General features: G+C 40.2%; 1 protein-coding gene across 1 annotated transcript in view; it reads left to right on the forward strand.

Moving 5' to 3' along the window:
* Positions 1 to 25,825, forward strand: part of dntt (deoxynucleotidyltransferase, terminal) — a 72,098-nt gene that overhangs the window by 3,378 nt on the left and 42,895 nt on the right. Inside the window, 7 exon segments of the mRNA XM_088304752.1 lie at positions 1,533 to 1,643; positions 7,852 to 7,967; positions 7,969 to 8,008; positions 11,740 to 11,811; positions 12,032 to 12,155; positions 13,759 to 13,891; positions 24,472 to 24,574. Coding sequence (XP_088160878.1) covers positions 1,533 to 1,643; positions 7,852 to 7,967; positions 7,969 to 8,008; positions 11,740 to 11,811; positions 12,032 to 12,155; positions 13,759 to 13,891; positions 24,472 to 24,574 — 699 coding nt within the window.

Here is a 25,825-nt window from a genome sequence, read left to right on the forward strand (position 1 = left end):
TAATTAATATGAATCCCACAACTATTACTTGGAAAATTTGTTTCACTTCACTTATACCAATGTTCTTGTTTTCACACTGAGAGAAACTTCCACATTATGTGGAAATGTAAAACAAACAGACAGACAAGGCCGCTATCTGAGACTTCCACAACGTACGTATGCTGCAGATGAGATGATTCTATAGGAAATTGAGGACAATAAATACATTTAATAAAATAAAAGGCCTCTGAAGTTTTCCACATCTTATCTACATTTTGTCCCCAAAGTCTGTGTGAACTGTCATAATGACATGTCCTGACATAATCCTGAAACTACTTCATCTTCTTTCTTATTAGCACATGAACATTGTTGCTTTCTTCCAGCCAACCTTATCATTAAATGACAGCGCTAATAATGCCATGCTGACATTTATTGATACATGACCCAAGGTAACCATAAACCCTCTCCTCTTCTTATTTTATGATGCACGTCTTCTGCAAACTGAACAAGGGAGCACGCACTGGCAATTGTGCATGAGTGATAAACTCGTTCAAGCAGCTATCACGCAGAGATAAAATAAAATTCTGCAAATAGGCTGTTGCTCAGGGGCATTTATCGCTTAAGCTTTTCTGGATAGCGTGGAAATAAAGTGCATTTTATGTCATAAAAGGCCCAAAGCTAGTCTGAGTATATTAGAAAGCATATATCTCCTTTGCAATGCAATATTTGCAATTGGCCCGCTGAGGCGCATGTGTGTTGTTTATATTCTAGTGTGTTGGCATAGAGGGGCAAGTGCAAAATTCAAAAAAAGCTCGGACCTTGATGACATTGCGCTGCTCACTTGCTTTACAGCTAATGAACTGCATTAGAAAAGCACTCAGAAACTCTTTTTGTGTAACACTGTAGAATATATTTAAAGCATTTTGTGCTTTTAAGTGTATGAATATTTTTTGTTAACATTGAATGCAGGAGATTCAACCTTGCAGTGAGAGAATTCTTTTGGCGTTACCTTTTTGATGCTTGCTTCTTCGGTGGATGGTTTGACAAACTGTACCTTCCTCCCGTCCCGGTTCTCATACCAAATCCAAGACTTATTGGATGTTCGCAATATTCTCTTTGTGATGTCTAATTACCGGAATATATTTTATTATGCCCTTGACATATGTTTCAAAAATGTTGAACCATTTCTTCACAGTATGAAAAAGGCAATTTACAGGAGGCAAATTGGATGATGGCAAGCAGATTTGTAATGCCACGGGTTCAGCGTTGTAATGGATTTGGATGCCACCAGACTGTGAGATGAGTGTCATTAGCCTGTTGCCCCGGAGACACGCGGTTATGAAATAACTTCTCCAAGGCAAACGGTTAAATTTTTATGCTCAGCTTGACACTTTCCTCTGCTACTCAGGGATATACGCATAACCTCAAACATATCTAGACATTTAGCAACTCAGCTACTTTCAAGTACCTGCCATGAAAAGATACACAAAAGCAATATATTGTTTATCATGCATTTATTTTATTCTCGAGTGTCTGGTTATTCTTGTACACAGGACACACCGCCTGCATTGCAAGATGGGTCGGCACTCATCCCTGTGGCTACAATTTCTCAATATGCCTGCCAGAGACGGACAAGCACAGACAACAAAAACAAGATTTTGACAGTAAGAAACAGTTACTACTTCTCTTCACTACATCAGATACATTTTTTTTCTCCCTCTCAATGCATTAATCAGAGGGTGGCCAAGACCGTTTCTCTCAGCCGGAATCTAAATTCAAGGCTTGAGATAAGCGGCCTTGCATTTCAGTTTGCACACCAAAATGTGTATTTTGTGCCTCACGTCGTCACATTGAAAAGCGTTTTAAACACATGTGTAGAAAGTCTGAGGTGGAAACAGTATTTATTAGTACTTTGCTTTTCGGTGCTGACCCAGTAAGTTAAGATTGAAGTGCCGAACAAGAACACTTTTTTTGATGTTTCCCGTCATTTGTCAACCAAATGACTGACTATCTATCTGAGACTGATCGACGTACCTTCTGTCAGTGTTGTTGGAATGTCCACCTCTGGTAAGAAAAAAATAGTGACCGTCAAAGTTGTGTTGTCTGAGCGTTGCATTAATTATGACTATCAACGAATTTGTGACTTGAGGATGACAAGTACACTCTATGCCCGCGACCATAATTGCATCATGCAGTGTGTTTATAAATTCCGATCGGTATAAAGAGTATATGACAAAGAATATTTGTGTTATTCTGCTGGTTTAAGCTAAAGAAAACACAGCAATAAACCTATAATACAATACAAGCTTTTAATGCCTTATATTTTTGTTACTAGAACGTATAGTTGTGTTTGAAATTGCCCCAAGGAAAATGATTCTGCATGCGAAAATAGTTGGCTGCTATGCATAATGTGAATTTAAGAAATATGAACTCTTGATATTTAAAAAAAGATGTCAAATGTTTTAGTTTGAATAGAAATAGAATAGAATAGAAATCCCTTTATTGTCATTGTACTCAAGTGTGCAACGAGATTAGAGGGCTCCCCTCTCCAGTGCAATACAACAATAATACAGACAAATATATAAATTAGATAAATAAAGAAGACAGTGCAATGGAATTCAGTACTGAATAGGGCATATAGAAACACATCACAATGCTGTTTTGCGAGGTTAGGGTGGTCTCGTGTGTGTGTGAGAGTTCAGTATGGAGATGGCTCTCGGAAAGAAACTGTTTCTCAGTCTATTGGTCCTTGATTTGATGCATCTGTAGCGCCTGCCAGAGGGCAACAGGTCGAACAGGTGTGAGTTTGGGTGGGTATTGTCATTGACGATGTTGAGAGCCCTTCTGAGGCACCGGGCGGTGTAGATGTCCGACAGTGGGGGGAGAGGGCAGCCAATAATCCTTTGCGCTGTTTTGACTGTCCTCTGTGCCATTCAAATGAAAATTTTATCAGATTATTTCAATATTCGATTATTTTCAGTAGGATACTCATATACTAAAATATTCAATAGCTCCATTCCTACAACTCACTCATTATATTGTCATATTTTTATTGTTTGTATCAGGTCACCGGAATTAACCGGGAAAAAGATTGCTCCTTGATATTGCACATTTGCTCCTCAAACAATGTTATTGATTAGCGGAAATGTTTCCCATAAAAAAAAAGTTCATTTCAAGTCTTAATTAAAATATACAACATTAAAAGAATATTGTCCCCTCACATTTCTTTCGATAAATACCTAATAATCCCCACCGTCAAATTCCCGCCGACGGAGGGCATTTATTTTCATGAATAAGGATGAAAGCGATGGACCGGCAAAATAGGGTTAAGTGCCTATCTATGCCCACTATGTTTTCATTTCTACTTTCTGTAGGAGTTCCTTTTTTCCATACAGTGAACCAATCTCACCTTCCCCTCCCCCATCACCAGCTTCAAAATAAACTCAGCAAAATGGGTTCAAGTGGCAAATGAGATGCATCTGCAGCTGCGACACTCTGGAAGCGTAGCAGTTGACATGTTCACAAACCCGTGGCACTGAGCTGGCATTTGCGACATACCCTCAGGCGCTGGATTGGCTAAGGGGATGATGGACATGACAGTCCCCACCAGGAATGATGAATCTGTTACTCAATCTTCTTGAACAATGTTGGAGGGATGGAGCAGGTGGGGAAAATGATGTGACAGGAGGGAAATTGTGAGGCCAGAATGTCATTTTGTGCTGCATGTTGTTGACTAGGAGGTAAAATGCTATACTGAACACCTCGAACGATCAAAGATAAACACAAAAACCACTCTGTAATGAAAACATTTTTTTATACATAAATGAGCACGCATCCATTTTGTTCTTGTCCTCGATGTGATCTCTTGACTCATTTTATAGTAGGGTACCTCTGGACTGGTGTCAAGCCAATCACAGGGCACAGATAGATGAACAGTGAATCACACTCACTTGAACACCCAAAAACATTTTACAATCTGCAGTTAACCTAACATGTATATTTTTGGAATTTGGGAGGAGGGTGTACCTGAAGAACATGAGGACAACATGGAAATTCCGCACATGATGACATTTGAATGCCAGAAATGTGAGGAGACTAAAAGTTGAAAGAACAGAATATTTTCGTCAATCATTCAATAAGAAATGAAAACAGAAACACGGTCTGAAATGATTTGATGCCATGTGCGCTGTGACAAGCCTCTGTGATTGGAGAACTGTTGATGAATTTGCTCAAAATCAACCAAGCACAATTCACAATAGATGCAGATAGAGCATATGCATAAATGTCCATATGCCTCAACTCCTCCCTCGTCTGTCAAATGGCGGTTGAAGTTTTGAACCCCTTTTGCTCCTCTCCATTAACTGCAATTAGAAGTCACACTCAGTTTCTGTTCCCTATAATTAAGTCATTGACCTCACGTACAGTCGCTGTACCTCCTGATGAGAGACGTTGCTTAGAAACGTCCACATTGAAATAGCTTTTCAGATTTGTTTATTGTCTGATGTTAAAATTTTAATTCCATTTCCCTTATGGTCTACTTCCAATTATAATAAACACAACACAAACAACAAAAAATATTTTTTGCTGCAAAAAAAACCCCAATTACAACCCACATACATAATATATTCAGCAGGCACAGCGAAGTAGACAAACATATTTCTAGGATTTCTTTTTTTGTAATTCTGGTCCTCCCACGTGTTTGCATTTGTTGCCAGGCAGACTTTGTAGGCCTTGAGCTTCATTGATCAATAAGCCAATAATGAAAATATTATTATATCTAAGTGGTATCCATAGAGCTTCTCCTTTTTAAATATGTCGTTATGTTCCAGCCTCATTCCAAAATAGATGAAATCCATTTTGAAATTTTGGGGAAGATTTTTGCAAAAAAATTTTTTTAATAAATAATAATAAAATAAAATAAAATAAAATAAAAATCACGTACGGTATATGCATAATACAAATACAATATTCCCAAAAGCTCCAAATTGAGCTTAGTTGAATCCTGTTTCCACTGATTACCCCTGAGATGGTTCCACAGCTTTATTGACTTCACCTGTTGTAAATTGTTTATTTGACATGGTTTGTAAATGCACACACATGCAGTACAATCAATGCGTATAAAAAGTGCACATCCCTGTTCAAATGCCATATTTCTGTGATATGAAAATTAATAATGCAAAACTACTAACCAGTAACAAGGCAAGACGCTCACATAATAGACTGCTTTGAAGTCTAGGTGCACAATTTGATGACTTCTGTAGCCGTGTGAAATCATTTTCATCTTAGTTCAGCCCCAGAGAAGCGGCTGAGTGACTTCACTAGACAAAAACATGCAACACTTGCTACTTCTTTGATGGAATATCAAAGAATTTCTTGTTTCCTAATTCCGGAGAGAGGACCGCTAGCAGGCCAGGAGGAGATACAGTATTTGTGTGATTTATGCAATATTGAGCCAGCCAGATGAAGTTGTCTGCTGTGATATGACTAAGGCATTAAGAAAGGAGCAACCAAGGAGAAAGAGGAAGTACATGCTGCAAAACAATGTCAAACTCAGCAAGATAGGATATGCATCATCTCATTTATAGCACACTAGTAAGTTGTCAACCATACACTGTGTGCGAGATGCTCTTCTTTCCCAGTCATGCACTATTGGGTGACAATTTCTTTTTTTTTTTTGCATAATGCATATTTTATTTCTTTGCTCCACAAAGTCATAATCTTTTGATATGTCCAACCACAGACAAATCAAGGCTGCTGTCATATTTGTACCACTGAGCCCCCGGTATCATCCTTTCCACACAAATCTGATGTAGGTAGATGCAAAAATTAAAATTTGTGTCTTGGAGGAATGACGTGCTGCATCAAATACACGTATGGAAGCACGGTAGAAGGACAGCGCAATACAATATTCCCATATTTTACACCTTATCTTATGGATATATTTTGAAATTTGGAGGAGTGTAATCATTTCATGTACGTGATTATTGCATGAGATAATGATAAATAGAACTCATTGTAGCTGTTAATTGTGCTTAATTGCTTCTCAGTGGGGTTTCAAACTTGCTTTGACACTTTTTTGTACACATGCAGCGATCCAGGATGCTGTGTGAACATAACTCACAGACATGGCCACAATACGTGGTGGTGGGAGGTAAATTGGCATGCTGCATCAATGCGTCTTCAGTGTTCCCCCCAATGAGCCATAATTCCTCATTAATAAGATGAGGGCCATAGTGTGTTCTGTTTGCTCACTCCATTTAGCGGGATATTTTAGCAGATGATAGACCTGCTTCATGAGCATCTGTTTATGCTTGTATAGGTTAAGGTTTTATTATAATTTTATAATAAATGCTTTATTGCCCTATTATTTGCTCATGTTAATCTGCTTCATTTGTTTGGCTTGTTGTCCAAAGACTGACATTCATGCCACATAATTACGCCCAAACACACACACACACACACACACACACACCTCCAATGATCAATCCCAATACTATGGTTTCCATTTTAACAGAGAGACCCATTAACTTAGTGAAACACTCGAAAATGTATTAGTCGGCACGGTGTTAGACTGGCTAGCATGTCTGCCTCACAGTTCAAATGTATAAGGTTCGATCCCGGGCTCCGACCGTCCTGTGTGGAGTTTACATGTTTCGTCATGCCTCTGTGGGTTTTCTGCGGGTACTCACCGGAGTACCCGCAGAAAACCCACAAACCAACTATCCTCCCACATTCCAAAGACATACACGGTAGGTTGAATGAACACACTAAATTGTCCCTAGGTGTGAGTGTGAGCGCGGATAGTTGTTCAGGTGTAATCCGCCTACCGTACGCAGACAGCTGGGATAGGCTCCAGCACACCCGCTCATGAGGAGAAGCGGCTTGGTTAATGGATGGACGGATGGAAATAAAGGTGGTCATCTTGTACTATATAACTCCTCTGACTCATCCTGACAAACTACCTGTAACAGATCGATTAGACGTACAGTACATGCTCTCTCCTCCTTCATCAGTAGCCCAGCTTGCTACTTCTGAGTGTTGCACGCTGTTTAGAGAGTCATCTGTGAGTGTGTGTTTGCAAGCGAATTAGTTGCTCCATCTCCATGTGGTGCACTAAGCGGGTCAGTGCGTCCCTGGGTAAGCAACTGTCCTGTTTACTGACCCGAGGCTGCATGTCTGCACAAGACAGCGGGTGGTGCAGCGGCCTCAAACGAGGGCTTGTCTTCAGGCATAAATATGGAGTGCTCCTCTGTGTCGTCAAATCGAGCAGCGTAAAATCCAGGCCCCATTTGGAAATTGAAGATGGCAAAGCAGTTTGTTAGATATACATATTACTAGGCGATACTTTGTTTTATAACAAAATATATCAGAAATATAATATAAATGAAATACTACCCCAAACGTCACGAGGAACTGAATATTTCTCCTGAAGCGACACACTTGTCAGTTTTCATGAGGCATTACAAAACAATTTAACATAAATAATAACATTAAACCAAATGAATCATTGAGAAGTGAAAGCATTACTCATAGTGTTGCTCTTATCGAGCATTGCATATTCTATTTGCAGCAAAATAAAACTGCATTCAAGTTCCCCTGTCGGTAAATATAACTAAGAAGTGAAGAAATTTAAGTCTTCCCATAGACTTAAAAGCACCAACGGGAAGCGCAGTGATTTAAAGTAACTGATTGAACATGTTGAAGTAACTGAACTTGTTTTATCTTTTCCGTGGTTTCATACTTAAAAAACTCATTTCTATTGTGTCGGATCCTTTTAAAAAAACAATCAGTATGTGGCATTGACCAGCTAACGTATCCTAACCTGAACTCCTTTTTCCATCCCGTGTCTGTCATGGCCTTCTCTGCCTGCAGGATGCTTTTGAAGTACTGGCAGAGAACTACGAATTCAATGAGCTCAAGAGTTCATGCCTTGTCTTCAGGAGAGCTGCGTCTGTCTTGAAAAGTCTGCCGTGGACAGTGCAGTGTATGTCTGCCCTGCATGGGGGAGCACACCAAGGCAGTCATGGAGGTATCATATTTCAGCATTCATTTAATTTACAGACAGGGGAATATGTGCAAATTATATATAATTGTTATATTATGTAGTGATCTTTTTAATAAATAACTATAATAGATAATAAATAAATACACAAATACATCCATAGACTCGCACACACTCATATGTACATATTAAGTTCACTCTAGGACAGCGCAGTCATTTTGACGGTTTTCAAACTTGGGTGTGTTATTACTCTATGTATGTAGATATAAGATGCTACCGGCCTCTTGATGCTTCCTAATTTTGTATATATTTAATTTTCACGGAGCAATTCTATCGGATTAAGAAAAATCCAAATAGTTATGGGGTGGCACGGTGGACGACTGGTTGGCACGGTGGCCTCACAATGAGGAGGTCGTGGGTTCAATTCCGGCTCCGGTCTCCATGTGTGGAGTTTGCGTGTTCTCCCTGTGCCCGTGTGGGTTTCCTCCGGGTGCTCCAGTTTCCTCCCACATTCCAAAAACATGCATGGCAGGTTGATTGGACACTCTGAGTAGCCCCTAGGTACGAGTGTGAGCGTGAATGGTTGTTCGTCTCTGTGTGCCCTGCAATTGGCTGGCAACCAGTTCAGGATGTCCCTCGCCTACTGTCCGAAGACAGCTGGGATAGGCTCCAGCACCCCCCGCCACCCTAGTGAGGAGAAGCGGTATAGATGATGGATGGATGGATGGTTGTGGCCTAAAGATATCATATATTAATTGCACAATATAATGTAATCTTTAGTATTCATGTTTTTGTGCATTTTTTTGCGTGAAAACAATCTTAGTGGGTCACTTGGCCATCATTGCCTCCTTTTGTTTGACAAGAAAATGTCAGGTTGTCAAGCAACTATTGCGACTGTACTCTTGAGGAGAAGCCTTGTCTGACAATGCAAGGTTAGCTGACACGTTTAAACATATAGCATAAAGTGCGTCTCTCGACGCATGTTTCAAAATCTGTCAGATCTGTCAGCTTTGAGGTAGAATCACTGAAGAAAATAACATGAATGTCCCACAATAGCCCAAATTAGACTGGCAATGAATGCCCTCTTGTTCTTGTTGTCTTTGCAGCATTCTGATGCTGAAGCATCGCTACCGTTTTCTTTTCTGTTTGAGCAGATGGATCATAGATCAAAGCTTAACATGACATGACACATAAAACAAAGTGAAAGCAGACAGAGTAAAAACAAAATGCTTGATATGGTGGTGAACATTGGAGCGACATCAGATAGCAATAACTGAAGATACAAAAGTACTGATGTGAAGGTCTGGCAGCAGTGAGGCGGTTTTTGATTGATGGTCTGTGTGTGCGTGCCCGCGAGTGCAGGCAGGTGGGTATGTGCTGCTCTTTCTTATACTGCAGTTCCTGTTCAGATGTTCGGTTCACTGACTACTTGATTTGTGAGGTCATCACTTAATTCACAATCCTCAAGAAATGTATTCTGTAACAGAAATTGCAAGCTTTAGTAGATTTAAAAGAGATGATGACTGACTTAACATATTACGTTAATGAAGCCCAATATACTATGGCCATCTAATTTGTTGTGCTCTATTGAGGCAGACAATTAAAGTGGGAGCAAAATGAGGTTTCAAAGCAAACAATAACATGGTTGTTGCTTTTCAAATGGGACTAAATAAAAAGTCCCTGGACTTTATTTATTTATTTATTTATTTTTTTTAATGTTCACGAATCTGATAGCTGAGGGGAAGAAGTTTTTCATGTGGCTTGAGGTTGTGGTCCAAATGTACATGTACTTTATCCTCCTGCCTGCGAGGAGAGTATCCAGCTGGTTGCGTCCGGGGTGAGTAGAGTCAGCTGTAATCTGACCTGCACACCCTTGGGTCCTGTAGACGTACAGTTCCAGAATAGATCTTACAAAAGAGCACCAATATTGTGCTGCAATCTGTGCCTGTGAGCGTACATGGCAATGGAGGAGATGAAGATGGTATCATTACCCTTGTAGAACTGCCCTAAAATCTTGGCTGGCAACTTGAGTTTGACGGCAGATGGCAACTACACTACTGACCAGTTAAAAATACGACATTGATGACATTTATGGACAACACTCTGTTTGTTTGTATCTATCATTGAAGTCGGATGATTGAAGCTTGGGGACCTCATGTATACTAGATATATCCGACATATTCATTATACACTACACTGGCCTTACTGTGTAGGGTTTGCATGTTCTCCCCTTGTCTGCGTGTTTTTTATCCCCCCACATTCCAAAAATATGCGCGGTAGGTTGATTGAACACTCTAAGTTGTTCCTAGGTGTGATCGTGAGCGCGGATGGTTGTTTGTCTATATGAGCCCTGCGATCGGCTTGCGACCAGCCCAGGGTCTACCTCGCCCCAAAATCAGCTGAGCTAGGCTCCAACTCACCCGTGACTCTAGTGTGGATATGTGGTAAGGAAAATGGATGGATGCTACTTCAATCGTGTTTGCCTTGGAAGTGACGCAGTGACAATAGAATGCATCCATCCATTATCTGAGCCACTTCTCACGAGGGTCGTGAGCGTGCTGGAGCCAATCCCAGCTGTCTTCGGGCAGTGGGCGGGGTGCACCCCAGATTGGTTGCCAGCCAATTTAGACTGTTCAATCGACCTACCATGCATGTTTTTGGAATGTGGGAGGAAACCGGAGTACCCAGAGAAAACCCATGCAGGCACGGGGAGAACATGCAAACTCCACAAAGGAAGGTCGGAGCTGGAATAGAACCCTGCACTGCTGAACTGAGGTGGACATGCTAAGCAGTCATCCACCGTTCCGGCCCAATAGAACAACTACTATAATTTCATTTTTATTCTAATGTGCACAAAAAGGCACGAGTTCTTGCATTGCACGTCCACGGCCCAACTGGCCAAAACCTTTCAATGAAATCAGTCGAGTAGTTTTTGCGTTATGTTCTTAACTAAAACTTTTCTTCCAGATTAGCTTCTGGTCACTTTTTTGTTTTGTTTCCTCCCCATTTCATAGCAGCTGATGCTAGAAAGTAAAGACTCTCTGTTGACCAGTTGATGGATTGCGTTGTGTCTAGCATCACCAATACTGCGCCATAGTGTTTGGTTGTTCAACAGAAGGCTGACAAAAAGGTGCTGCACAACAGATTTGTTATTCTGATGGCCTTTGTAACCGACAATATAAATGAAAATAAATAAGTAGCGGTTCACAGCCGAGTGTGAAACGACATCTCAAGTGCAAAAAAAAAAAAGAAAGCATATGATGAACCTTTATCCATCCATCCATTATCTGTACCGCTGGAGCCTACCCCAGCTGTCTTCTGGCAGTAGGCGGGGGACACCCTGAACTGGTTGACAGCCAATCGCAGGGCACACATAGAAAAACAACCCTCCACGCTCACTCTCATACCAAGGGGCAATTTAAAGTGTTCAGTCAACCTGCTCTGCATGTTTTTTGGAATGTGGGAGGAAACCGGAGTACCCGGAGGAAACCCACGCAGGCACGGGGAGAATATGCAAACACCATACAGGAAGGCCGGAGCCGGAATCAAACCCACGACTTCTGCACTGTGAGGCCATCATGCTAACCAGTCGTCCACCGTGCCGCCGTGATGAACCTTTAACTCAATCGCTGCCACTGACGGATATAGAAGCATAAAAATACATTCATCTTAACAGGCAGTGAATGAGTTAATTGAGTTAAATTAAGTGAGTAGTTCGTTACAAGAACATCATATTTAATTGATTGTTTGTTTTTCAGGAACTCCTCCAATGTGGTCATTCATTTGAAGTTGAGCGAATACTCTCAAGTGAGCGGTATCAGACCTTAAAGGTCAGTATATATATATATATAGGTTCAGGTGCTGTATATCTTCATCAAGACTGCTACCTCACTTTGTTTTTTTTAATTGAGGAACTTTGGAAATGATTTGCATTTTGTACTCTCGAAAGGCCATCCTTATAGCATTTCAAAACTCCAACAGCTAACCTCTTCTTAAAGGAGCAGTCATGTCAGAACGTCTTAATAAAGCTCTTTCCTCATTTCCTGACAGCTGTTCACAAGTGTGTTTGGGGTTGGACCGAAGACGGCAGAGAAATGGTACCGCAGGGGGCTGCGCTCATTTAGTGACATTCTGGCAGAGCCCAGCATTCAGCTCAACCGGATGCAGCAAAGTGGTACGTCAACATCTCATCACCTCAACTTTTCTATTCCACTGATTATAGAACGGAAAATCCACCTGGCACTCGGAGCCAAGAGAAAGTGTCATGAACCAAATTGCTGCACTCCTCTTGGCGTCTGGCGTCAGTCTTGACTTTTTTTCCCTTGCTCATTTTTTTTCCATGGCTCATTTTATGTTCGGGTGTTATATTGTATGTTTCCCATAAAGAGAGATGACAACAACCGGGAATTTACCGTTGAAACACAATAATGAAAACAGCAGGGGTATTTCAAACAAAACCCAGTGGCGACTGTAAAATGGAGTCCATGCTGTGAAATTCGAAATCACATACAGAAAGCAGTTAGAAATCAGTCATCATGGAGCTTGGGCATTGATTTTTTTTTTAATGTTACTTAATGTTAATCTGAAATAAGACCGTCAATAGTATTATAAAGGGTCTGGAAGGAAAACGTTAATCTGTTACCCGAAAATTTGTTAGTTATATACAGATTGTTTTCATGGACTTGAATGATGAATGTCTTAAATAACACCAGTTTAAGTATTGGTCTCTGTTATCTCTCTGCTTGTACTTTTAAAATGATATACTACTGTGCAGATACTGTCTATATGAATAATAGGTAGTTAATATAATAAAACATTAAAATAACAATACAGAAGTTGACCCATTTGTACTTAGTTTGTAGTACACAAATCATTGACAAATCGTGTAACAAAAAAGCCAAGGTATCAGAAAATAAGCTGGACGTGTTCGTCTGCAAAATATGTCGTCCAATGTAAGTAAGCATTCAAAATTTTTAAAAAAGATGGTTTTAAAAGAAAAAAGAATGATATCATTCAAAATTAAGCGTTGCTTTGTTCCATTGAAGTTTTGAAGGTTTTGAATTTTGAGCATTAAAGCAATAGGTGATGCATAGAAATACACAATGAACTTTATTATTATTATTGGAATGATATAATAATAATCTTTATTATTATTATTAATAATAATAATAATAATAATAATAAGAATATTTAAATAAAACATTTTTGTCATACACATTTGCTCATTTCTGTAGCTCTTTTGCTGCTCTCTGTGTAGTTGGATGCCTGCAATGGAGTGCTGCAGAAAGTAGTAATTCAAAACATTAGATTATGCAGCGTGCATGTCCCACTTTATTGGACTGACAGATATCTACATCAAAGTGGTCACAATCCGTCATTCTCAACAGTGCAGTGACCGCTCGAAGCAGATAAATAACGGCATTTTTGACAGAAAAAGATGTCGGAACACTTTCACATCACAACATTATACATTTAAAGGGGTGGTCATAGTTACGATTTTGTCTGAAATGAGTGGTTCATGTTGTTCCAAGATAAATCTTTAATGTTTTCCCATGCAACAACATGACAAAACAAAACAAATGGTCAAGATAGATGAAACCAAAATGACATCAGTTCATCATTTCCTGATGTGCACCAGTGGTCGCCTTCCAGCACAACATACAGTATCACATTGTATCTCCCTTTTAATTCAGCCTGACTCTCCACTTCCCCTGAGCAACTGAGTGTGATTGATGGCTGGCTCCCAGACTAATAACCACATGGTCTTTTCCCTGCAGGTTTTCTGTATCATGGAGACATCTCAAGGGTTGTCAGTAAAGCGGAGGCTCAAGCCCTGGGGAGCATTATTGACGAAGCTGTCCGTTTGATCACATCGGACGCTGTAATAGTACTGACAGGTGGCTTCCGCAGGTAGTAGACTTGTCTCGTCCTCTCTGTGTTGATGTGATGCTTGATAGAACTCTTGTTTTGTGCGATTCTTCTACTCATATTAGATATGCTCATTGGAACTCAAAATATCCTTCAAAATCTGCTTCAGTTTGACATACGTTTAAACATACGTGTCAGATTGAGCGTGCGTGAGTTGTTTTTGTTACGCTCGGCGAGTGGAGGAAGAGGAGGACCCAAAATGCAGGGAAGCCAGGCAAGGGAATTTAATTAACAAAAAAACCAAAAGGCAAACAAGGTACTTGGAACAAACAAACGTGACAAAGTGCAAAACAACTACGACTAACAAAAACGCGGCTGGGCAGAACTAAACTTGACTAGGACATAGGGACAGGAACCAGGGATAAGCGACCGTGACAATGAAGCATGAGCAAGGACAATGAACAAAGGGCAACAATGGCATCCAACCAAGGGGCAAACCAAGGGCAATGCACCGACACCGAGTAGTCAGCCCGGGGCGTTTAAGTAGCGACGTAATCAAGGAGTCAACGAGTAACAGGTGCGTTGCTGGTGGGCGTGTCTCTCCAGCCAAAACGACACGACAGGACACGCGTTGGAAGGAAACGCCCCCACCCCAGTTGAGCAAACGTAAACAAAAACAAGACATGACGGAAACGGACCATGACAGTTTTAGTACAGTACAATGAGATTGTTCACTCTATGTCGCTGGTCAAGACCAGTTTTGTTTGAATTTGTAATCATCTAAATCAAGGATACCCAACCACCAGCCCTCAACACTGTACCAGTTTGCAGGCAGTTGCATAGATGCATTGAGAAAAAATCTCTCTCTCTCTCTCTCTCTCTCTCTACCATTTCCTTTTCTCATATGCCAACAAATTGTATTTAAGAGCCCTTTGTACCCTTGAAATGCACCAGTTTAAAAAACAGTTGAACAGAATGTCAATGCAACTCAATACCGTTTAATCCAGTCCCACACTGTCCATAATGCAGTGGTGGGTGGACAAGGTCTCTGCTGGCAGAACATAACCAAATATTCATGTCATATTATATCCCAGTGTTGTATTTTTTGGTGACAGTTTTTATCCAATCAGAATCCAGCTAGCTTGTGTTGCCAGGCAGTTTTCATAATACCAGTAGCACATACAATTCGTCCGAGGCTTTCAGATACAATCGTGCTGGCGTCATACTGTGTGACTGAACGGGCTCTTAGAGTTGATAGACAGTTGCAATAGCCAATCAGATTATGAGTTGGTGACAGTAAGACCTTCTCGCAGGCCGCACGTTTAAGGTGTTAACATATCTGGTGATTCGATAATCTCTTGAGAGAGGGCAACGCTATGCGGAATCAACTAATCCAAACCATACAGTCTTACCCGGCGAGCATTAGACAATCTAAGATATATTCTATATATATCTATATTATATATATATATATTTTTACAGCCGTGGTGTCATAAATTATGGTGTTATTAGGGGTATTTATTCAAGTCGGATTAAGTAGGACTTCACTGAAGGCTTAGGTGTGAAATGCACGGCCCGCCACTGCCTTAATGTGATAATACATCAGCAGAAAAAAATTACGTTACGTGCGATTCCTTCTGTGTCCACCAGGTGCCACTGACGTACTGTATACTTCCACAAGAACAACTTTAGTTGTTCTTGTGGAAGTATACAACTAAAGTTGAAACGGAGGTTGCATAGGATCCCTGCAAATTACGATAACATTTTTTACAAACTCTCTTTTTTTTTTTTTTGTTCCATGACGACCATGGAAGCAACCAGTCAAGTATGGGGTCGAGTTTTATTGGTAACGCAAATTCAATAAAATGGGTTTATACATTATTTCATGCTAATTGCACATCTTATTTGTTTAGTGTATTCATAAGTGTGAATCAGCCATGTTTGAAATGTGCACAATTGAGCTGCAGGCATTCATTACTTTGAGAAGCGAACAGTGATTATTTGTTCGTGTCTACCGGAGCTTCAAAGTAACTAGTCTAATATGATGGTCATTGTTCACCATTCAGTTTATTTTCTAGATACATTTGAAGCTGTTTTTCAGCTGAATTCCTTTTTATAAAGGTAATGAAGCTGTTCAAGTGTAAAAATTATTTGATAAAATAGTTTTTTAATCGAGTGCTCGGTGCAGCTCCAATGTGAAACGATGCACTAGACCACAACATTCAACAATCTCTTGCGAACAAAGGGCTGAGTGAACTATTATTATTTATTCATAGCACACTACAGGAAGTTTTGATTTAAAGCATATATCATTTTCAGCGCGTTTTGAAGAAGTTTATTTTTGGGCTCTCCTGTCACACTCCTGGACCATACTTTCTGAGAACCGTCCATATACAACCTGATCCGAAATTTATGTCAGCAAACCTTGCAGTATAGCAGTAGTTGTGTGTGTTCTACTTACTTGTCATGCGCCATTTTGTTGAAAGCCACTCCCTTGTACATTCAACTGTGTAAGTTACCCAAAATAAAGATCTTAAATTGGTACTTTTTGCAATGAAGGTTTATAATGGTAATAAAACATGCATCGGTAGTATTACTGTTTTATCAAGAAGTTTTCATTTTCTACAGTGTGGGCGCTTATATTTTGAGTCTGATTGCTTTGGAGGAAGCGAAAGAGGGAAAGAAACTCGTTTTTTTTTAAGAGCATCAGCCAGCCCCTTGATGGCTGTCAACCCAACAGGCAAATTCCCAGTAGTACAGCTCAAACATTAAAAAAAAATCAAATACTCTAAAATACTCTAGTATACTGGTGATGCTGGAGTCTCAATGCTTTCATTTGGATTAAGTGTTACAAAAACTTGCTCTCTTCATCCAGATCTTTGCATGCTCACTGAATTGAGGTCGAATATGCTGCTGTCTCAATTTGTACTAACTGTATTTTTTTAGTTGATTATATTTATTACAAGTTCCACTGTATCCTACTCCCCGCGACTCTTGTGAGGATAAACGGTTTGGATAATGGATGGATGGATTTTCGAGACATGGGCTTCAGCACTAATCCGCTGTGTCCAGAGAAAATTTCCGTAAGGACAAAAGCGATCGCAATGAATTTTCACTGTGCATCAGAATAAGAACAATGATGTATTGGCATATCGATTTAAAAGGATAAAAGACCCAAGATGGCCAAGCAAGCTGAAGTTATACGAGTCTAGTCAAGTCAAATCATTCTGTCGTCATAGTGTAGTCTCAAAAAATTCACAATTTGAAATGAAGGTCCTAACAACAATCACTGATATTTAGTCTGCATGAGTAGATTTTACTAACATCCAATGCTCCAGAAAACTGGGATTAAAGGTCATATGGGTCTTTGACAGTTCTCCTTTTCCAGGCCATCCTAAAAGTATACTACTAAGTGCTCCCGCCCACTGTGTGCAGCTATTTGAACTTGAGTTGCTCACTTCTTTATATCGAGGGCTTTTTGCCAGAGTAAGTTTTTCTGTTATATTCAGAGGTGTGTGTATGTGTGTGTGTGTTTGTTAAATAATTCAAAAGCAGCAGTATAGGGGAAGTAAGGAAAGGCACTTAAGTCAACAGGGGTGACTGAGCTCCCACTTTGCTGTTGGTCTCTTATAGTGCGTGGTTGACCAACATCTATTTGTTTTTTTTCTTTTCTTAAATCCGGGAACGCAAGTGCTGAACTGTGAATATGCAGGGGTCAACTGTAGTTTTAAGTTGCACCAATTACCACTAGAGACATCTATTATTTTCTTGTGGATTTTAAATGATATGCACGCAAAACATATAACCCCTATAAATTGGGGGTGTTATTTTGGTAAAAAAAAAAAATGCAACATTAGTTCTTGCAATTGATGTTGGGTTCTTGTTCAGCAGTTTTGTGCTATCCTTGAATGGTATTTTATATCCCAGAAATTCCTTGGCACTGGAAAAAATTATGTTGTTATTTTGTTGTTTTCTTCCAACCCTTTTTTTGTTGGGGTAAGCCCCTGTCCCACTGAATGGCAAAAGGATAGTGGATTTGTTTTTATATGCAATGAAAAATGTATTATCAAAAATAAGAAGAAATTGAGAGCACATATTTTGCACGGATAATAATAATTGACTTTTTACTGGTCCTGTGGATTCTCACCACTTTTCCAAAATAAGCATCTTGAATTAATTGAACATAAAATTTTCAATATTATACATTTTCTCTGAGTGTTGGTTAGGGTAGCCTACTGGCTGGCAACCAGTTCTGGATATAATTTTTTTCCTCCAAATCAAGTCATTTTCCTCCGGTGTCATTTTAGTTACTTTACTACTTGGATACATTTTATTTCTTGAGAATAACATTTTCCACCTTCTAGTGGCTGCATTATTTTGGTACCTGTGTATAGGTCCACTCATCTACTGTGCATAACATTTTTAAGACGCCATTTTCATTCCTTATTTTGCACCTTATGCGACTATAGTATGTGGCCAATAAATTGTCTTGTTGTTTGGGTTCGGCACTGTAGCACCCTACCCAAACTGCAGGGGCCTAAAAATAACACAGTATGCTTCAGATATTTTGGTAGCATTCTTTTTTTTTGGAACAAATTTATTGCCCTTTAGCTAACATTGGGCATTTAAAGTTACAGGTCAAATAATATCCGTTTTTTTCTGTAATGGATGCAAATGCTCTCGTTCTCTTGACTTGAGAGAAATATGAGTGGTGGTATGCTACGTAGTAACTCTTAACTTCAAAGGGCAGAGTGACAGCTGGAATGATGTCTGATTATGTAAATAACTGCTCCTCAAGGGAAAATGTGGTAAAAGAGATGAGGGGGGAAAAAAACGCATGGAACATCACGGATAGTTAACATCAAGATGATGCGGAGCAACAGTACACGATTAATAGTAGAGGAGTCTGCTGAAAAGCATAACAGGCCCTACGAGAGCCCTTTTATGACTTCAAACTCAACAAGATGGAGCACACTTAAAATCCTTCTCATATTTGGTGTGGGCTTGGAGAGTATTCCTTGAAATCTAATTGGAACCATGCTGAGTTATATCGAAGAACAATGACTTGCACAATTTAAGACAGTAAGTGACTCCCATACCTTAAGCCTGGTGAAATGCAACACACCAAAATAGTTTATGTGCTCATTTAATAGCCAGCATCACCGCTAATCGCGCACTAAATCTCCTCATTGTGACATCCTTGGAAAAAGCAATCTTCTAAAATTTCGACAGATTTAATTACCTATAATTTCCAGCATGGTTCAAACACTCTTATTAGCCTAATTACTTACAAGCAATAGCCTTTATTAAGTCTCTTTAAATAGATTCACCCAGATAAAATACACTAAATTGTGAGTCAACCCCCCAAATTTGCAAGAGGTAACTGACACTGCAGTCAGTCAAGCTGTCATCCACTTGAGAGCAAAGTAACACGACAAGGATTTGTTGATGCTTCTGACATGAGCCTTATTGAAAGGACAGCTGTGCAAGAAGGGTGACAAGACTCAAAGAAATGTTGTTCGGGGGGGATTAAAAATAGATTAGGCAGGAAAACACCGCTTCTGCCAGCAATGTGTGTGAAACTCTCAAATGGCACCCGTAAGTCTTGGATCTTCCTCAAAATCAAAATTGTCATGACTGCCACATTGAACAGCTCGCAAATCCACAAACAGCAGCAGACTCTCATTTCTGCGACATGTCATTTACAAACGTCGGCCGCTATATTAGGTACACAGGCACAATATAAGAATTGCCTTAGGTTGTAATATTCATACTCATATTTTAATTGCCATAGTCAAGAATATTTTAGTTTAATAATATCATGTTTGCATGATATAAAACTGCACTCCAAAATATTGACAGCAGGTCAAAATAAAGTACGGCAAGAAGACTCGCTAATTAAGCAACAGTAGCTGTGTTTGACATCATTAGCTTGTGTATCTAATGATTGGTTGTGAATGTCAATATCAAAGATATGAACATAAATAGAAATAAGATGCTGCTTTTTGAGTTGTCTGCTTACGTTGATGCTAAAGGCGTCAGTGCATTTCGTGCGTGTGGGCGGCAAGAAAACCAAAAGTACGAAAATGCAAGGACATTGTGCTACATACAGTTACGCACAATGCCATTCATGTAATAACAAGAGAACTGTGGAAAACATTTCACAGATGCCAATATATTCTATATTGATTGTACACATTTTGATATTGACAAAAAAAGTCAACTTTGTGAAAACCGATTGAGAACTGTTGAAATAAGCAGTTGGAAAGACAGTTTGCCGACGTGCCTGTGGCTGATGCTTTCCGTTTATTTCTTCGAAGCGTGCATCGAGCAATCCAGGAAGGAATTTCTAAAATTTGAAGTGAGATTTCTTATATAAAAAAAACCCCGCCATAATTGATAATGTTTGTGGAACCTCGCTGTTTCTCAACTACTTCCCATGTTGGCAGTAAGTATTACGCTGCTCCGTCGACATGTGCGTCCTGAGGTCATTTCCCCTTCAAAACAGGTCTCCTTGATCACCCCCTTGAGCTTCGGAAAGAGGAAAAAAAATTAGACACAACCAGGTCATGTGAGTAGGGACTTCCCATCTTTCCAGCATGCTGATGTTCTTCATAGCCAGGAAGTGTTGGATGCTGATGGAAACAAGACTTGACAAAAGGTGTCCAATTAAACCGATTTTGTTCCATGACTAACGATACATGTCAAACATGAAAAACAAATACAAAATACTAAGTGGATGTCAGAAAAGGATAAGAGTAGAAAATTGGATATTTTCAGAAAAATGAGTATAACTAAGTGTCTCTTAGATGTAACCCCTTTTTTTTATATTTTTTTCCTTTTATTCATGTTGACGTTCTGCGTTGACGGTGGAGTGACACATCACAGCCTGAGAAGCCATTTCCTTTCTGCGGCCAGCTGCTTTTAACTGCGCCTAAACTTTACTTTCCTCACTTTCTTTGACATTTCCAGAAGCAACACTTCCCACATCTGTATTATTCATACATGTCACCTTGTCATCCACACAAATTTGTAAATAACCTTTAATATTTCATGCGCTTTGTGCTGAAACGCTTAATAATTGAACATTTTTCCTCACGCAATATAAGTGTAGACCAGCTGAATTTACTCTGTTTCTTCTTTTTGTGTGTGGTGACACATCTGACCGTACGTTGATGCCTTATAGAAATTGCATAGAAAAGCCCCCTTTTTGCTTGAGAGAATGGGACTTGTGTGCCATCATCGATTTTTCTGCTGACCAAAGCTGTATTCGTGGAAGTCGCTGCAAAGCCCTTCTACATACTAAAAATGCACATCTACTATCCAGAGAGGTGAGAAGTGTAGTGGATATTGTATATGCGAACATGTCCTACTTCACCGCCCATTCCTATGCTATGCACGCCTACTTTGGAGGTAGAGGATGTCCAAGAGAGGTATGAATGTGTGCTGATGATTCCAGCCTCTCTCCGTGTTTATGACTTTGCTATTCGTGGCACATATTTATGCAGCGCACTGAAGTGAGATTTGCCAGTGTAGTCGAGGATGCTTGTGAGCTGGCCAAGCTTCTTTTCATACTTTTCATGCACCCTACCCGAATAGGAAATGTTGTGAAATCTTGGCTTTGCCAATTAAGAGTGCAGTTGGGTTTCGGGGGAAGTTGCACATTCAGCAGATGTGAATCTGCGATGGAAATAAATGCGTCCTACTTGTCAACTCATTAGAGCAAAGTTCTGTTTTCCACATGCAACACCGCACCCAAGTCTAAAAGTAAGTGAGACACATCTGCTCTAATAGGAGGAGAATAAGTTAAAGTGGGAGGGCAAATGAAATGAATGCGACAAAAGCGACATCTGCTGAGTGTGCTTGAGAGCGAAGGGTAGAGCACTAATGGCTCCTTTGAAAAACACGGTTGCTCCTTGAATTAGCTATGGAGAACTCTGAGCCATTCCATGAAGCCATTCGTAGGCCAGCTCTGCTGTTTTGATGTTTCGCTTTCATGTTGCCATCATCCGTTCCAAGCAGCAAAGAGAAATGGAACAATGCGCTTTGCGGCATTTCAACCTTCTCCTGGAGCCATATCGGCCCTGACATCCATTGTCATTTCACTTTGTTGTTAGCAGTGACACTCATGCCTATGTGTACAAAAGGAGTTGTGTGTGTGTGTGTGCGTGTGTGTAAGTGAGTGCATAATGACCGGTTTGAAGTGGCACCCGGCCTATTTGGTAGAAAGCAGAGGCAAAGGATTGAGCTGAATTGGAGGCCAACTTTGATGAATCAGGAAACTTCTGTCATTCGCTTTTGGCCTTTGTTTGCTGTTTGTGTCAGCATTGTTCTCAGTGATGACAAACTGCACAGACTGCTGTTTTAGTGGGTCACTATAATCACAAGAACACAATGTTTCGTTTCGTCATGGACTATGAAAGCTTCAGTAATGAGACCAGAGCGCCCCAATGTCAGGAAAACATATTTTCCTTTTTCTTTTCCTTTAAAATTAAATACTGTAGAATTGAAATCAGAGTTCGATTGATCCTGTTGAATTTTCATAAAAAATAATATATACACACACACATATATACATCTTCCTGACCAAACTCTTTTTAAAGAATGTGTCTGATTTCAAGATTCGAACATTTAGTAGGATCGGGCCACAGAAAATAAAATAAATAAAAATAAATAATAAATAATGATTTTACTGTTAATTCTCATTTGTGTCAAGGGTTGGAGTCAATCGAAGCTGACTTTACCATTGATAACCTTATTCATTATTGATTTATAACAATAATTAGGAAACAAATAAATTAATATGCAACAATTTATTTCTATAAATTTGTGCCAGTGTTCGCAGTGGACAAATAACCATTCACACTAAAAGAGAATTTAGAGCAGGGGTCGGCAATTTCAATCCTCGGGGGCCGGCATCCTGCATGTTTTATATGTCTCCCTGCTGCAAAACACCTGATTCGAATTATCACATAATCAGCAAGGTCTGCAGAAGCTGGATAACGAGCCTGATCATTTGAATCAGGTGTGTTGCAGCAGGGAGACATATAAAACATGCACGATACCGGCCCTCTGGGAGCGGAATTGCTCACCCCTGATATAGAGACTTCTACGAACCTGAGAAACAGATTTATGAATTGTTCGAGTAATTCAGAGGAAGCACAGAAAACACACACACACACGCACGCACACACACGCACGCACACTCTACTCAGATGCTTGTATCTTGTAGCTAAACTCCAAACTTGAGAAGTCAAAACAGTAAGATAGACGTGATTATCACTCATCCACCTTACATCCCTTAATTGGCACTTTGTGATGAGGTATTGGGCAAAGGGGGCAGCTGCATGCCACCCTACAAAATCGCCAATCAACAATGATTATGGGGGAGGTGGCACGGTGGTTAGCCCATCTGCGTCACAGTCAAAAGAATTGGGGATGAGATCTTACTTTGGCCATGCCTGCATTTTCTGCCAGTACTTGAGTTGCCTTTGTCCCATATCCCCAAAACTTGCATGTTTGGTTTACTGCAGACACAAAATTGTGAATGTGCCGTAGTCTACACCATGCAAATATTCAACGCTCAACATGTCATTGTTTTAATGAAGTAGCACCAGGTTGTGTAGTTTTGCACAGTGATATTGTGGACACCTTCCGCTCCGCACCTTAACTCGTCTCTTCAATGTGTCCGCATAAGGATAATGAGAGGGGGTTTTAGTAAATCAATTAGCAGGAGCTTTTACACTCCTGATATTTGGGTGGAAATGATAGTAGACTTCATGTTAAATCTTACCTGATATGAAGTGTACGCTGCAAACACAAGCGTTGTTGATGAAACTCAAAGACCCCGGGTACTTGCTGGGGGTGTGCCTTAAGCGTGCGCTTTCACGCGCACCCTTACCCCTTTAGCGTCTACATGCTGTCCTCAGCCACGAATCTCTTTCCTCGATATGAGCAACGTGTCGGCAGAAAATGCTCCCAGTCAGTCAAGCGGAGAGCCCATCAAAGTCACACGTTTACAGATTTTGGAAGTCAGTGCACCCTTAAGGCGTCCTGTCCAATTTGGAGAAAATTTAAGACTTTTAATGGTGGTGAACATACCGTAATCAAACTGTACAGTAATGCGTTGCATTAAAAGGTTGCATACATTCGGTGAGTCCACTGGCTGTACGTAATGACTTTGAGTGAGCATTTAAGTGAGGAATGACTTCACTAATTTGAGAAGGTCGCAAGAGTGTTTTCAAAAGTATCAGAGTGCTTATCTAATTCAGTTGCCATATCCATGACTGATTCTTAAAGATTTGCCTTTTGAGCAAATGTCATGTACAGATATCGGTTGGCTTTTTCCTGATTGCTATCTTCCCAATAAACCGTCTACAGATGTGCTCACAACAAAAAATGCACTATGTAAGCCATGTTGGTTTGTATTTGGGTCTGCTTTTGAAGACACTAAGCCCGACAAATGTTATTTGCCGAAGATTTTCTTGCAGAAACAACAGATTAGATATTCACAATTTTTCAACATTCGACAATTGAGTGGTTCAAAAGAGGTCATGTGCATTATGTAATAAGTAAAATAGAATTTCCAACACACAATGAATGCGTGTGGTCTTTGCTTGCAGGGGAAAGGAGGTTGGCCATGATGTGGACTTTATCGTCACAACACATGAGGCGGGGAAGGAGGAATTTGTTCTACGCCATATTATCGATTACTTCAAAAAACAAGTAAGTAGATGACTTCTTGCTCTTTTGGCGCCAAAATGGCAAAATAGTTCATGATGAACCATTTCCCAACTTGAACTCTACAAATATTGAGCCACTATCATAACACAGTGAATGTGGGCATAAAAATGAACACAATTTATTTAAAAACATTGAAAAAAAAAGGTTAAGTTGGGCTTATGTGAGTGTGAATGCTTGTTGGTCACGATGTGGCCTTGTGTCAAATATTCATAGGCTCCAGCTCACCCAATGAGAACAAACAGTATAGAAAATGAATTGATTGGTTGCGGGGGTGCTTGAGCTATCCCAGCTTTCTTCGGGCAGTAGGCGGGGGACACCCTGAACTGGTTGCCAGCCAATTGCAGGACACACAAAGACGAACAACCATCCGCTCTCACACTCACACGTAGGGGCAATTTAAAGTGTTCACTCAACCTGCCACGCATGTTTTTGGAATGTGGGAGAAAACCCACAGTACCCGGAGAAAACCCACGCAGGTATGGGGAGAACATGCAAACTCCATACAGGAAGGACGGAGCCGGAATCGATACCACGTCCTCTGCACTGTGAGGCCGTCATGCTAACCAGTCGCCCACCGTGCCGCCCTAATGAAACATTAGTAACCTTTTATTTATTTTAGCTCTGGGGATCATAAATTTTAGTATATAAGAAGTAAATAAAACTAGATCACCATGGCCAGTAGAGATAATAAACAAATTCCATTGCCCAAATAAATGTCCAATATATATATATATATATATATATAATTTAATTATCATAAAGAGCAGATCATACTTACTTGAGCTGAAATGAATCCCCCCAGCTTGTTTCTGTCATCACTAGATTTTAAAGCACTTTGCACCTCCACTTACCTTCAAAGGTCCAGTGCAATAATTACCTCCTACTTGCTTAACAGCACTCCCATCATTTGCAGCCACTTGTTCCCAACAGGCAGAACAGGTGAACTCAAGTAGTGAAAAGCGCACAATATGTGAACCGTAGTTACGATCACTGAAGGGAGATGATGACTTAAGCAGGCTGGCAGGTGTTAAAAAAGTCTTAGGTGGCCTGGAAAAGAAAGCGAGACGCGGCTGTTAACGTTCCCCTCAGCAGGCTTGACAGAAAAGGATATGGAGCGACCACCAGGACAAGAGACACTGATTAAACGACATAACAAAGTTTGACTCCCGGCTGTGTAATCATTGTCATTGAGAATCGTGTCCCCGAGGACTCACCCGCATTCCCTCAACTAAT

Source organism: Idiotropiscis lumnitzeri, chromosome 9 (assembly GCF_059441095.1).
Source record: "Idiotropiscis lumnitzeri isolate Australia: NSW breed Sydney's pygmy pipehorse chromosome 9, RoL_Ilum_1.0, whole genome shotgun sequence".
NCBI lineage: Eukaryota > Metazoa > Chordata > Actinopteri > Syngnathiformes > Syngnathidae > Idiotropiscis > Idiotropiscis lumnitzeri.